The sequence below is a fragment of the Ciona robusta genome, chromosome 13 (genome assembly GCF_009617815.1).
Source record: "Ciona robusta chromosome 13, ASM961781v2".
Lineage (NCBI taxonomy): Eukaryota > Metazoa > Chordata > Ascidiacea > Phlebobranchia > Cionidae > Ciona > Ciona robusta.
In genome coordinates this window covers 3,286,269-3,301,787 of record NC_143247.1, presented here as the reverse complement: position 1 = coordinate 3,301,787, position 15,519 = coordinate 3,286,269, and the positions used below count along the sequence as shown (strand labels likewise).

General features: G+C 36.7%; 2 protein-coding genes across 5 annotated transcripts; one reads left to right on the top strand and one right to left on the bottom strand.

The window, feature by feature from the left end:
• Window positions 1-614: 614 nt before the first annotated feature.
• On the bottom strand, window positions 615-13,977 carry LOC149725862 (tRNA-dihydrouridine(16/17) synthase [NAD(P)(+)]-like). 4 transcript variants are annotated; one of them, XM_089891127.1, is made up of 16 exons: window positions 13,957-13,977; window positions 8,902-9,106; window positions 8,427-8,583; window positions 7,854-7,966; window positions 7,175-7,308; window positions 6,508-6,644; window positions 5,723-5,847; window positions 5,387-5,482; window positions 4,698-4,777; window positions 4,087-4,150; window positions 3,592-3,702; window positions 3,391-3,537; window positions 2,488-2,572; window positions 1,780-1,926; window positions 1,110-1,298; window positions 615-920 (listed from the first exon to the last, which is right to left on the bottom strand). In XM_089891127.1, the coding sequence occupies exons 2-16, from the start codon at window positions 9,082-9,084 to the stop codon at window positions 808-810; spliced, it is 1,881 nt and encodes a 626-aa protein (XP_089747253.1). In that variant the 5' UTR covers window positions 9,085-9,106; window positions 13,957-13,977; the 3' UTR covers window positions 615-807. The 4 variants fall into 4 exon arrangements, with proteins under 4 accessions (XP_089747253.1, XP_089747251.1, XP_089747249.1 ...); XM_089891125.1 differs by lacking the exon at window positions 13,957-13,977 and adding an exon at window positions 12,980-13,128; XM_089891123.1 differs by lacking the exon at window positions 13,957-13,977 and adding an exon at window positions 12,962-13,100.
• LOC149725861 (uncharacterized) lies at window positions 10,565-15,385 on the top strand. The gene is made up of 6 exons (XM_089891134.1): window positions 10,565-10,870; window positions 11,380-11,549; window positions 12,232-12,332; window positions 12,918-13,043; window positions 13,940-14,663; window positions 14,898-15,385. Exons 1-6 carry the CDS (start codon window positions 10,669-10,671, stop codon window positions 15,093-15,095), a joined length of 1,521 nt encoding a protein of 506 aa, XP_089747260.1. The 5' UTR covers window positions 10,565-10,668; the 3' UTR covers window positions 15,096-15,385.
• The last annotated feature ends 134 nt before the right edge of the window (window positions 15,386-15,519 follow it).

Sequence of the window (15,519 nt, the reverse complement as noted above, 5' to 3'; positions counted from 1 at the left end):
TCCTAACTCGACAGTGAGCATGAGGTGTATGAATACACCATGTGTGTCTGGTGTATAAGAAGATACCCATGTTATAACTTGACAGTGAGCATGAGGTGTATAAATACACCATGTGTGTCTGGTGTATAAGAAGATACCCATGTTATAACTTAACAGTGAGCATGATGTGTATGAATACAACATGTATGGTGTGCAACACCCGTGTATAAAACCCCTTGGTTCCCACACATAAACAAAATTCATTTGTTGCAAGAATTCTGTTAATTTGGAGTTTCCACCGAAGGTCCATGGTTCAATTCCCGTCTAAGAGAGTCATCTGAATATTTTGACTGACGGATTGTGGAGTTTATGCTTCAGACACCAAGCAACCGCATGAGTCTCAGCTCCGCGATGCGCAAAGTTATTTTCCACGCCGCCTATTTATTCGGGAAAACGTGACCCCGACGTTCAGCGCGAGGATTGGCGGGAATAACCGCATAGGTCCCCGGCGTGAGATGCGTAATCCTTCCAATGTTTTTTACGCCGAAATTCACCACAAAGTTTCTATTTTTCAAATTAAGAAACCGCTTTTCTGAATCATCTTTGGTTTATGGATAAACAATCAAAAACATGAGTTCCGGACACGCTATTTTTACTAATCAATCAATATTTGTCTAAAAGATAAAACAGTAAAAAAGAATTAATTATTCTAAAATTTGTAAAACATGTTTATGACGAAATAATATCTTCCAGTGACGTCACACATAATTTTTTTGGACTAATATTCCAGGTCTCTTGCACGATAAAAGATATCACGTTTTAGAGACGTCACGATGTGATGACGTCATCATTAAACACGTAACCCTTCCGCGGAGGAACACCAAGTTTAAAAGCTTCAACCCAATCTTTGGCAGAGTAATATTTTAACAGAATGTCGAAAACTGAAGAAAAAAGAAAATAGTAATATTTAAGTTAATTAATTGATAAGACTGAATTAAACATAAATTTGTCATTTGAGAAAAAATAAAAACACATATACAACACAACTTGAAAAAAAAAGAATAATTCCTTTTCAAACTAAATAAAGTTTAATCATTATAATCCCAGATATTTACAAAGTATTTTTTCACCTTGGTTCACAGCAAACACAGTTGAATAATTTTTATGTCGTCCAGATTTTTTCATGAATTCTTTAACAGGTAACCTACGAGTGCAAATACCATGCTCTGTAGCAGCATCTAGTGTCAGCTTTTTACAAACTGTTTCGTCCACTAGACCCCCAATAACGTAGACTGAGCCAGCCTCAACATTTGATAAAGCTGGTATTAATGAATGAATGTAAGTTACAATTTGATGTCATACCTTTGTAGCCTATGTATAAGTATAGTTTGCGGCAGGTCAATGACACAATGAAAGTAACTTGTTTATCCTCGCATGGCGGGGCAAATTTAGTCATTATAACACGGGTGTTCTGTATCATAAACCTTCTTCCAGCTTACAAGTTACCATTTTTGTAACTTTGTGTGTGATTAAGATGCTTTTATTGTCCTTGGTATTCCATTATATAAAAATTTATATCCAGATAAAATTATCGGAAAACAAGTTACTCATTTAAAATGATAGCATGTTATAACGAGAACGACTGTAGTTTGCTAAAAATTAATTTATTTTTGTTATTGTTCTGAAATAACATGTTTAAAAACAGTAACGTAATTCGTTACGGTAAAACTTATATTAACATATATAGTATCTTAACCTTTATTAATAAATAAAGTTATATTATCTTTATGTTGAACTCACCAGTTTCTGCGTCAGGGGACAAATAAATTATGTTTTCATTATTAAACATTTCTATGGGTGATTTATCCGTCATAGATATCTTATATTCATTAAATCCATTATGTTTACGATGGCATTCATTCCATATTAGAGTCCCTTTTTTGAAACCTGGCGAGAATAATGAAATTTTAAGGGTGGGAAACCAAGGGGTTTAATACACGGGTGTTGCACACCATACATGGTGGCTTCATACACCTCACGCTCACTGTCGAGTTAGGATACTTTCATGTTTATCCTCAGGGTGGAAAACCAAGGGGTTTAATACACGGGTGTTGCACACCATATATGGTGGCTTCATACACCTCACGCTCACTGTCGAGTTAGGATACTTTCATGTTTATCCTCGGGGTGGGAAACCAATGGGTTTAATACACGAGTTGCGCACCAATGCACTATACATGTTATTTCACCAAGTCTACCCAGTCTTTTGCAAACACTAATGATGCCAACAGTCATACGTTATAACTTTACATTAATATGGGAAAAATATTCTGCTTTCACTTTAAAAAAATCCCTCAGTTATTAAACACACAGGTATATAGTTAACACACACACATAAATATATAAGTATATAGCTAATATACCACAAACACACTTATATACTTAACACATATACACACACACAAGTATAAAGTATATAGTTACCATACATATATATATATAACCTACCTGTGAAATAAACATGAGCAGGTGCTTCAGCCTTCCTATTACTTCCATATAACCTTCCAAGCTGACTTGCAAGTTTGTTGATCTCCTTTAAATAACTTCATGTTAGAATAGATGAGAGCAAGTTATATAGAGGTGTATGAAACAGAACACCTATGTTATAACGACTATCGTTGCCCGCCATGCAAGGATAAATAAGTTACATACGTGGTAACTTGTAACTGGCACTAGGTGTATAAAACAGAACACCTATGTTATAACGACTATCGTTGCCCGCCATGCAAGGATAAATAAGTTACATACATGGTAAATTGTAAGCAGGCACTAGGTGTATGAAACAGAACACCCATGTAATAACGACTGTCGTTACACTGACATGCAAGGATAAATAAGTTACATTTGTGGTAACTCGTAGGCAGGGCAAGGTATATGAAACAGAACACCTTTGTTATAACAAATGTCATTGCCCTGCCATGCGAGGATAAATAAGATACATTCGTTCATAGATATAGTTTATAGGTATTACATATAGATATAAATGTAATAATCAAAGGTATTAAGACCATATAACTAATATAATTCAGCACCATGGGACAGTAGTGTATATTATAAATAGCGTGTTTTAATCACAGTCGTTTTGTATTTAATATTAATATAGTAGGGTGGGGAAAGATATGACACCTTTTCATTTTGTTTTCTCTTTCCATTTGGTAGTAAACAAAGAAAATTCAAAGAATTATAAAACCGTATTCTGACGACTTCCACAGACCACTGTTAATTCTTTAAAACCTGATTTGGCAATTATGTGATAAAGGTGTCCCATCTTCCCCCACCCTACTATATATTTTTTGTTTATATTTTAAGACAAAAAAAATTTGCAACTATAAGTATGACATCATAAAGTACCTTATCATTCATAGAATGCGACCATGACAAATCAACGCAAACCACCAGAGCGTGACTATCGTTACGCATCACAGATTCCATTTTTTCATCAACTTCTCTTCTTTTCAAATTACTTCGAGCAAATCGAGAAAGTTGAATTTCACTTGCCTTTAAAAACTTCCGTAAATATGGTATAATAATAAATATTATGATGTCACATACCTTATCCATTGCCTTCTCCCTTTCTCTCCTTCTCTCATGTTCCTTTTTTCTTTTTATTCTCTTACTTTCTACTTTTCTCTCATATTTAAGTAATCGTCTCATTTCATTTTTCTAAGTAAAAATATCTTTTCAAATACTTAGTTATTTTATATTCTTAGTAATACACCAAACAATACAACCAACAAACCAATCTGACATATTCTAATGTTACTTAATGTAAACCGGTTTAAGGGTCGAGGCTCGTCGCTGCTACATTTATAAGCGTATGTGACCTTAGACAAGACATTCAACTACAATTGCTCCAACCCAGTGGTCACGCATAAGCAGCACGAGGTGTATGAAACATAACAACCATGTTGTAACGACTCATATTTCCCCGCCACGCGATGATAATTAAGTTACATTCATTCAAACCAATGCTTGATTCAAATCATCTAAATCATAGTGAAAAAGATCCTACATTAATATTACAATAGCAAACATATGTAAACTTACTGATGGTTTAACATGTGTGTCTTCATCGGGTGTTTCTTTAACTGTAATGTTGGCTTGTGGAAGTCTATAGTTAAAAATGTTCATATTAGGGTTTATGGTACATAAAAACTGTTAGCATCATCAGTGCTTGTAAATGAGTAAACTTGATAAAACATCGGCTAAATTATAACAAAGTTATAGGTAGTAACTCTAGACGGGCAGGTGCATGAAATAGATCATCCGTGTTTAACGACTATCCTTGCCCTGTTGCCCACCCACGCAAGGATAAATAAGTTACATATGTGGTTACTTGTAAGCTGACACGAGGTGTATGAAACTGAACATTCCTGTTATAACGACTGCACTTGCTTACCCACGAGGATAAATAAATTACATATGCGGAACTCATAAGCTGGTACGATGTACGAAACGAGACATTCGTTTTATAAAGACTGTCCTTGCCCCACCACATGAGGATAAATAAGTTACACACTGGTAACTCGTTAGCTGACACAAGGTGTATGAAACTGAACAATCTTGTTATAATGACTTGTCGTTGCCCACCCGCGCAAGGATAATTAAGTTACATTCATATACAAAGGAAACAGATACAACTATACAAGTAGTCTTACCTGTTAGGACGAACATATGGCTGACAAACCCAGTGTGGGAGTGACCTGTCAATCATGTCACACATGGGTGATTCCATCTCCTGGTAAGTAATGAAGTATATTTAGTGAAGTGTCTGTATTTTAGATTTGGCAACTTTGCATTGATGAGAACATAAGCAGAACTCATTTTAATTTATGCCCATTTAGTCTTATGCATAATGATGAGTATGAGCTGCATTACCATTATCATACACAATATAGACTACAGACATATAAAACTATGTAGGGACTAACTTAGGGGACAAATACACGGTCAGGTCAGTAACACCCTGGATGTTGGGGTAATACACCAACTCTGGCTTAAATCCCAAGTCCCCTGTCTCACTGTAGGATTTCACTCATATAGAATAGAATGTGCATATACAAAGTTGAGGTAATGGACCAACTCTGGCCTAAACCCCAGGTTCCATGGCGTGTCTCATCGTAGGACCTCACCCATATAGAATAGAATGTGCATATACAACGTTGGGGGTAATGGGTCAACTCTGGTCTAAACGCCAGGTCCCATGGCATGACTCACTGTAGGACTTCACTCATATACAATATTGGGGTTATGTGCCAACATAGACTTAAATCCCAGGTTCCCATGCTATGCTGCAACTAAAAATCTCACCCATATAAAATATAAACATCTACTTTCACCCACCCACCTCACATAAACACCGTTGCTTCAATACTTCGTTACATTCCTTTAACATATCTATGTTGTTTGCTGATCCTATTCTTTCTCGCATGTCTTTATGGATCTATTCAAACAATGGGCTTAAATGAAACACAATTATAATTAAATGGTATAGTTAGGAATAGTCAGACACAATCAAATTTTATGAAACAGATTTTATTACTTGTAATGTTTATGAATTAGTTGTCAATCGTGCGTCTATACTGATTAATACAGTGCAAAAAATTGGTGTAAGCCTGTCTGCCACCCTAAGTTTGTCGCTAATAATACAAACTGCGATATAATGACCCGTATGTTTACTTACCAATAGTGTTCTTGCCCATATTCTGAACATATGCGATCTTACACTTGATAAAGGACATGGGTATTGCGCAACAAGAGCAAAATATTCTTCCATTACATCGTATACATTGCATGGCGTGGATAAATCTGTTAAGATAATAACTTGTTTAAATGCAGTATGTAGTAATATATTAAGTTATATATGTCTTGTCTAGCGCAGTGGCAAAGTGGTTAGCGCGCCTGCCTGTAACCCGGAGGTAATGGGTTCAAATCTCGTCGCTGCTACCATTGTGGGTGTATGTGTCCTTGGGCAAGACACTTAATGGCAATCATTTCAACCTAGTGGCCATTAATGGGTTGTCCACGCGGGTATAAAATAAGTTACATTAATCATTCTTGTGTATCAATGTATATTATCCCTATCAAGTGAAAATGCAGGTTTTAACTAAATGATACCAAAACCCATACCAAGTTATATACAGTAGGGTGGGGGAAGATGGGACACCTTTTCATTCTATTTTCTCGTCCCATTTGGTAGTAAACAAAAAACATTCAAAGTATTATAAAACTGTATCCTCACGACTCTCATAAACCGTTGTTAATTGTTTAAAACTTGATCAGGATATTTGGATATTAGGATCTAAAGGTGGCTCATCTACCCCCGCAGTACTATAACTTGAAATATAATACGATAAGAGATAAGACCATGAAAAACACTACCAAAGTATACTGTATACACATATCGCTAGCAAAGTAGTAAATACAAACTTTAACATCAAGAGGCCAAAACCATTCTATATTATATACCTTGAAATATCATGGGATTAGTGAGATTTCCTTCAGCCACCATCACCCCATCTACTCCTGTAGTTTCCATACACCTCATAATGTCACAATAATACTGGATGTTTCCGTTTGCGAAAACTGGGATGTCTACGTTATCTCTGGGGTAAAATAAAAATATATAAATGTATGTATGTAATTTATTTGCTTACATGGCAAGGTATGTATATGTTATCTCTATGGTAAAATATATTTAAATTCATCAATTGGCTAAAAATCTTCTTATACACAGTAGACTTCATGTAGATTTCAATCATATAAAAGAAAAAAGATAAAAAGATTAGAAAAGGATTCTAAATCATCATTAGGTAAAAAATGAAGGATTGCAACTTATTTATCCTTGCATGGGGGGCAACGACAGTCGTTATAACCCGGGACCCAGGTGTTCTGTTTTATACACACCGTGCTCGCTTACAAGTTACCGATGTAACCTATTTATCCTCGCATGGCGGGCAACGACAGTTTAATAACACATTGAAAGGCAGGGTATTGACAGTCAATATATGTTCTGTTTAATACTACTAAAATAATGATCCGATTCCAGTTTATTATGAAACTAACAACCATAAAAAAAACAACAAGTGTCCAATAAAACAGTATCATTTGGATCACTACGTGCACATTAACATACTTAACAGCTTTGATATGATCCCAACTAGCAAGGCCCGTGTTGGGACCTTTTTGCTCTCTTGTTCTTCCATGTACTGTGATGATGTCACAACCGGCAGTTTCCAACATTTGGGCATATTTCACTGTTTTGTCAATCTGTAGGTGGTATGTATAAATTTAATGTTGGTATTTATATAAGACACAATTAAAAAGTAGTTGAGTTATAACATGGGTGTCTTCTTATACACCTCATGCTCACTGTTGAGTTATAACATGGGTGTCTCCTTATACACCAAACACATATGGTGTATTTATATACCTCATGCCCACTGTCAAGTTATACTATGGGTGTCTTCTTATACACGATAAACACATGGTGTATTCATATACCTCATGCTCACTGTCGAGTTATAAAACGAGTGTCTTCTTATACACCAGACACACATGGTGTATTTATACATCTCATGCTCACTGTCAAGTTATAACATGGGTGTCTTCATATACACCAGACACACATGGTGTATACATACACCTCATGCTCACTGTCAAGTTATAACATGGGTGTCTTCTTATACACCAGACACATATGGTGTATTTATACACCTCATGCTCACTGTCAAGTTATAACATGGGTGTCTTCTTATACACGATAAACACATGGTATATTCATATATGAACACCCAAAACACACCTACACAAACCTCATTAAAAACTCTGATCTTGGCAGTTACCCCGATACCAATATGTTGTTTTGTGGTTGAAATAATCTCAATGATCAAATCCCAATCTTCTTGTAAGTAGGCGCCAAAGTGACCTGGATTGTACAATATTAGAACAAACACCTTAACTATACTATTCTATATGGGTGAGGTCTGCAGCATGGTACGCCATGGATCCTAGGATTTAGAACAGTTGAATTTAAAAATATATTTATATTTTTATATCAGAAAGAGAGGATATAAAATAGAATCTTCACATGGGTAAACATATGTTGGAATTCTAAACCTCTATGCCTTGTAAGTGGGCATAAGGTGTACAAGGCAAAACACCCATGTTATAATGACTGTCCTTGCCCTGCCACGCTAGAGTAAATAAATAAGTTATGGCACGCCATGGGTCCTATGATTTAGGCTACAGGGTCCATTACCGAAAATAAGTTACATAATATGTAGTAACTAGTAAGTGGGCACAGGGTGTATTAAACAGAACACCTGTGTTATACAGATTGTCATTGCCCCACCATGCAAGGATAAATAAGTTACATACATACACACCCCTCTTAGCTATATGTTGTGGACACCCAAGGTTAAGGTCCACTCCCTCACATAATCCTTCAACCAACTTGGAAGCTTCCAAGAAATTCTCAGCTGAGTTTGAACAAAATTGAACAATCAGGGGATGGTCTTCAGTGGAAGACAAATCTTGTACAACCTTGGAGTTAGAATATCAGATAACCATGGTAACTGTAACTCATTCCAAAATCTAACCCTGATCTGGCACTGATACAGTTGACTGAATCTTGTGTAAAAAAAAAGTCCGAAACAAAACGATTTTATTTAAAAGTCTACTCTTTTACCGTACATGCGTAAGTAACATATTGATATTAGTTATGAATTTAAAGATAATTATAAAGAAAGATTTAACTTTATAGCAAAACAACAGTCGTTAAACTAACTTAAACTTAATATGATTAAAATACATGGACATTGGCCAACTTATTTGTTAAAGCATATGCTATATATTATATACCTTGTTCCTATAAGTATGATCATGTACAAATGTATTGGCACTATACATAGGTGAGAAACATAACTGAGCCCCATGTCTCCTTGACAACAATCGCCATGGCAACTCACTCTGGTCCACCATTGGTGCAACGACAAATTTGGGTGATTTTAAAACTCTTTCATAAAATTCGCGTCCCTTTGCCATTTTTAGCTTCCCTATATGGCACCTAAAAATAAATTGCAATAGGTTTTAAGCACTAGTGAAGAATCCTCAGGCTGATACAGATTAAGCTGGTGGGAAGTGCGATAGATTGGTAGTTAGCAGTTACAGGGGTTTAGTAGTTGGTAATTAGGAGTTTTAGAGGTTAGTAGTTATATGGGTCAGTAATTAGTAGATAACTTCGGGAGGATTGTTCACTAACATCGTTTTTTTAGATTTGTCTAAGTTTTACATACAGAAAAATCAAGACGTTCTGTGTAACTGTAAAAAAAACAACTAAATTTACGCTTTTACGAAAGCCTATGCAAGCATATTAGGTAGAGGCAGATATTTTATCAAATGTTTGCTTTTTTAGTGTTATAGTGGACCAAACTTACGTTTTGTGCTTTATTTTTTCTTATACAAAAACGGTATACAAGTTCTCACGTAAAAAGGGAATTCCCCTCGAATGGATTTTTTTAAACGGGGACAAATGAATTCTTAAAACTACGAAGACACCCTTGTGATAGGTAGACAGTGAGCATGAGGTGTATGAATACACAAGTCTTTTATAATACACACTACGGCCCGACAACGAGCATGAGATAGATACCAACACCTTAATCCCACTTATAATATTCCCACCCACAGTGCACTCGTGCCGATCCATGTTTACCACTAACAAGTTGTGTGACCAGCAACCGACACCAACCGATATAGTACAAAATGTCACTTATTTTAGGGGAAACGGCAATTGCTTTTAATTGTTAGCTATACAATTAACAAAGACCCACTAAGTTACATACATTGCAACTTGTAAGCAGCACGTGGCGTATGAAACAGAATATTCACCCACAAAGCTGCATATCCAACATGGTAACTCGTAAGCTTTGTAGAGGTGTGTGAACAACTGTGTTAGACGACTGTCATTGGCCCGCCATGTGAGGATAAGTATTTTACATACGTAGTAACTCTAAGCGGGCACAAGGCGTATGAAACAGAACACCCGTGTTATAACGAGAGCATACAATTAAAAGCACTGCGTATATCCGGACAACGGGTTTGGTCAAAACGGAAGCAACATTTTACTTTAAATTCATACACCCATGTTAATTAAAAACACAGGAATGACGTATATATATTAGCGCCTCTATTAAATGAATCATCTAATTTTAATACAATCCATCCACGTATAAAACTTTGTAGGCGGTTCCACTACTGGCCTATTTAATTTTACCACAAACAGAAGTTTTGCTACTGTTGCTTGCATGCATACTATTAAGCGATTGATGTTCCGAAATTTTATAAACTCCTCAAGAGTTCCACGAGTTAATGGTTCCTTAAAGTGCAAACAGACAATTTATACCAGCCTATGTGTTACTTCAAGTGCATATTTTTAGCGCTAGATCGTGTAGGATGATTGTATAGACCAGTATTGTGGGAACGTGGTATTTACTTTGCAACAGTTGCTATACTCTGCAGACTTCAGATCATAACCATTTTTATGATAAGCGTAATAAATTCGCGTTGGCTCCTAAGTTTTCTTTAATATGACGTCCTCAAACTAGAATACGTGTCGTCACCATCGTTATGACGTCAACGTCTACCTCAAATTCGTCAATTTATAAAACTACAACGTCATCGTATAAACTCATGACGTCACCATATACGTCATCAAACCATACGAACAGTAGTTTGATACAAGGTGACCGACATATTTGCATTACGACTCAGGAAGTGTCGATCGTACTCAACATTATTACGATAATTGTGGGAGTAGTTATTGTATTGGGTAAGTTGTATACGCACAATGTGGTTACTATACTTGGTATGTAATAAAAAATGCACTTCTGAATGAATAAATGAATGAAACTAATTTTATTTTTTTCGTGGCTGGAAAACTGCAGTCGTTATATACCACGGGTGTTCTGTTCCATACACCTTGTGCCAGCTTACAAGTTACCACGTATATGTGACTAATATATCCTTACATGACGGGGCAACAAGATTCGTTATAATACGGGTGTTCTGTTTCATACACTTCGTGCCAGCTTACGAGTACTATAGTAGGGTGGGGGAAGATGGGACACCTTTAGCACATATTAACAAAATATTCTGACCGTGTTTTAAACAATTAACAATGATCTATGGGAGCCGTGAGGATAAAGTTTTATACAAAATCGTTGAATGTTTGTTTACTACCAAATTGAAGGAGAATATAGATTGAAAAGGTGTCCCATCTTCCCCCACCCTACTATATATATTATGTATGGTAGCAACTACAGCTTTATAATGTTGTAGGTAACTTTCTGGTACTTCTCGTATCTTTCAAATACCCTTCAAAAAGATTTGTAGCTCTAAACTGGCTAATCTGCCATCTCGCGTTTGCTGATTTATTTATTGGAGTTACAATATTCTACTGGTATGGAATCGCTGAGGTCTTAAATGTTCCTGTCTCATCTACGGAAAAGGTAGGCCACTTTATCTATACAGTAGGGTAGGGGGGAGACGGGACACCTTTTTATTTTGTTTTCTCTTTCCATTTTGTAGTAAACAAAGAACATTCAAAGAATTATAAAACCTTATCCCTACGACTTCCACAGACCGTTGTTAATTCTTTAAAACACGATCAGGTTATTTGGAAATTATGTGTTAAAGGTGTCCCATCTTCCCCCACCCTACTATATGTATTAACTGTTAAATGGCATAAGCAACAGTCTCATTCTATACAATTAAGTTAGTCGTTGCGGAAGCCGACGCGCTCCTTTTCCTCGTTTTATGTTCGGTGCAGCGTGTTTTTACTGACTGTTGTTTTGATGCCATAATTCCATGGCGCGCCATGCATAATTTCCTTCTCATTTACTTTATAATAAATCGGAACTTAGCTACTGTATTCAAGAAATATCATACCGTTTTCGTCGCACCGGCAATGTACTGATTAAGCATGTCGCCGTCGAAATTCGATTTTGACTTATTAGTCTAACTTCTGCAATAAGCAATTAAATGCATAGAAACTTAGTCGGCCGACTAAACATGGAAAAAACACTGACTAAAAAACGCCGCCTAAAAAGCGGTTACAGCTACCGACTAGTTTAGTCGTAGCCGAAAATACCATCTCAGAATTTTACATTAATATTATGTATTACTGTATAGGTTGGATTTTACGGCCTTAGCGGAGTTTGTATACAAGCATCTATTCAAGGCTTAATGATGATAGCATTGGATAGATACTTGCTAATACTTAAACAAGTCAAGTAAGATCTTTATATATTATTCTATTTATAGATTTAAGTTTAATAGGGTAGGGTGGGAGAATATAGAACAAATTTTTACTCTATTTTTCCATTCTATTTGGTAAACAAAAAAATCAAAAGAATAATAGAACTATAACCTCACCACTCCAATATAGACCGTTGTTAAATATATATTATGTGCTAAAAAAGCCACGTCTTCCCCACTAAATATATAACACGGTTGGGGTAAGATGGAATACCGTTAGCTCATAATTTCCCATATTTCCTAATCGCGTTTTTAACAATTAACAACGATTTTTTAGAGTCGCGAGGATACGGTTATATAATTCTGTAAATATTCTTCGCTTACTACCAAATGTGACGTTAAAAGAAAATTAAAACATGTTCCATTTTACCTCAAACTATTACTGGTATGTATTATTAACCCGGTTATAACACTGGTGTTCTGTTTCATAGACCTTGTGTCCGCTTACCAGTTACCGCGTAATTTACATATATAGCGTTGGCCATCTTAACATTTAAAACATATTATTTAGCTTAATTTTAAACAAATAAAATCATTTATTTCCAAATATTACGTCACAGATACAGTTCTTACATCACAAAGCAAAGAATATTTATCATAATACCTCTTATGTGGATCATACCTTCCGTTCTACAAATCGTGATTCCACTTTCTGGGTCGTCGTGTGTGGACCAATGTGATTGCAGGTCAGATAATTAATATGGTATTCCTAAATTAAAATGAACGAAATCCTTCCCTTACGTTATCTGCTAACCGCTAAAATATAAACCTAAAGTGGAGTACCTTTAGCATATAATATCCAAATATCTTGATCGTGTCTTAAACAATTAACAACGGTCTATGGGAGTCGAGAGATTATGGTTTTATGATTCTTTAATCTGTCTTCGTTTACTACCAAATGGGACGAGAAAATGGAATGAAAATGTGTCCTATCTTCCCCCACCCTACTATATAATCATTAATCCTCTATGAAGTCTATGCCTCCTCTTAACTAATACCTCCAAACTTTGCCAAACTCTAACACTTCAGATCGTATTAATCTGTAACGTACCGAAAGATTCTTTACTATAAAAGCCGAATATTAGTGTGTGTTTCTATATGAGTAAGGTCCTATTCAGGCGGGGCAACGACAGGTAACTCGCAGTCCAGACTAGACTCTTAAAGTCCCGAAAAATGACCTGAAATATTGCCCTAACAAATATCAACAATGACTTAGTAACACCGCGGCTAAAACAATCGCCTCTTAACTAAGATGCACACAAGAGTGCAGGTCACTGTAGAGACTAGCGCTCCAAGCATTATGCGCGTCGCCTCGTTTTCATTTGGCAAAAGCGTTGCACGCTATGTCTTAGCTATGCAAAGCCTTCTCTTTAAATGCAAACCAAATTTCGATCACAAGTATAAACATTACCCCAACACCCAGGAATTTACGCCAGAGTTGGCCCATTACCCAAACACCCAGGGTGCTATACATAAACTTTACGAAATGTTGAAACCCATCGCTGCCCCAAAAGCGACAAGGTTTATAAAATATTGTAACATTTTCGTCTCAAAACACTTAAACTCCTATATTTTTATATAGAATCCACAATATACGACCTGATGACGTTTACTGCTTCGGCGAAAAGTGCTCACAAATTCTCCCCCCACTTAATAAATACCACATTCTATCTGCAAGCATATTTTCCTTGGTCTGCTTCACCATTACTACAAGCCTGTACTGCGTGTTGTTCTACGGCATAAAGAAGCAAGCCATTCATATAGCAAGCGTGAGGTCTTCAGCGTCAAGCCTTGGGCCTACCACTCCTGCGGCAAACGGCAAACCGAATGCAAAACCAGACGTTCCAAAAACGCCTGAGATCCGACCCGAAGGCTGGCGCGACGGGCTGGAGAACGTTCCAGTTTTTCCTGACGATGATGACGTGTTTCGATTTGATGACGTCATGAAAAATAATGACATCAATAAAAAAATCCCAATGCAGCGACTGGACATTCCCTCTGTGACGTCACAGCCCGTGACGTCATTAAAAGTGACGTCACCGCCTACGAGATCGCCAAGGTTACGTCATACACCTCGATACAGGTCCTCGGTGACTAGGAGCGTGTTTGGGGCGATTCGTAAAGTGAGCAGGGTGGGTCGGCAACGATCGAAAGTCGCTAGGAGGAGGGATGTAAAAGTTATGAGGACCATGTTCGTCATAATGGCTGTCTTTGTCGTCACAACAGCACCTCTTATGCTGTTTATTCTATACACGACAAAACACAATGATCGGAGTCTGAAGGAGATATTTAATTATTTGTTACAGGTAAGTTCGCTACGGCTGAAAACTATAGTTTAGAAAAAGGGAAAAAAAGGCGGTAAATCCCAAACGGACTGGTGTTATCGCCTATTCGACGCTACCAGCATTAATGCGGGTGTTTGTCACTGTAATCTAGTTAAAATCCCTATTTCTTGCACGCTTACAGTTTGTGAGCTAAAATATACGACTCTGTATATCCCTTCCTACCTTTAGCTTCGAAATAAATCGTATATTCCTTAGGTAACAACGCTCAACTCGCTGTTAAATCCATTCCTATATTTCCTGCGCGTTCCTGCCATGAGGGGAAAGCTTAAGAAGTTACTACGGGCTTTACGTTGGGATAATTGCCCTCTTCGGATCCGAAAGAATCCGAAACCTGCGTCAAAAATCCGAAACAAGAGTGCGAGCTCGGAGTCAGGAAACTCAAGTTCGTTTTAATCAGTGTTTCTCAATCTTTCATGGATAATTGCCTTCCAGAGACACTAAACACCCACGGCCCTTGCTCCATAAATAAAAAGTCAAGATTTGTCTTAATGCATTTACGTCGGTTATTTTATTTACAGTGGGGTGGGGGAAGATGGGACACCTTTAGCACATAATATCCAAATATCCTGATCGTGTTTTAAACAATTAACAACGGTCTATGTCGTGAGAATACGGTTTAATAATTCTTTGAATTTTCTTTGTTTACTACCAAATTGGAATAGAAAATGGAATGAAACTGTGTCCCATCTTCCCCCACCCTACTATATGGATTGAATAATTCAATGTAACTTATTTATCCTTGCGAAGCGAGTAACGATAGCCGTTATAACACGATGTTCTGTTTTCGACACCTCGTGCACGCCTACAAGTTCCCCGA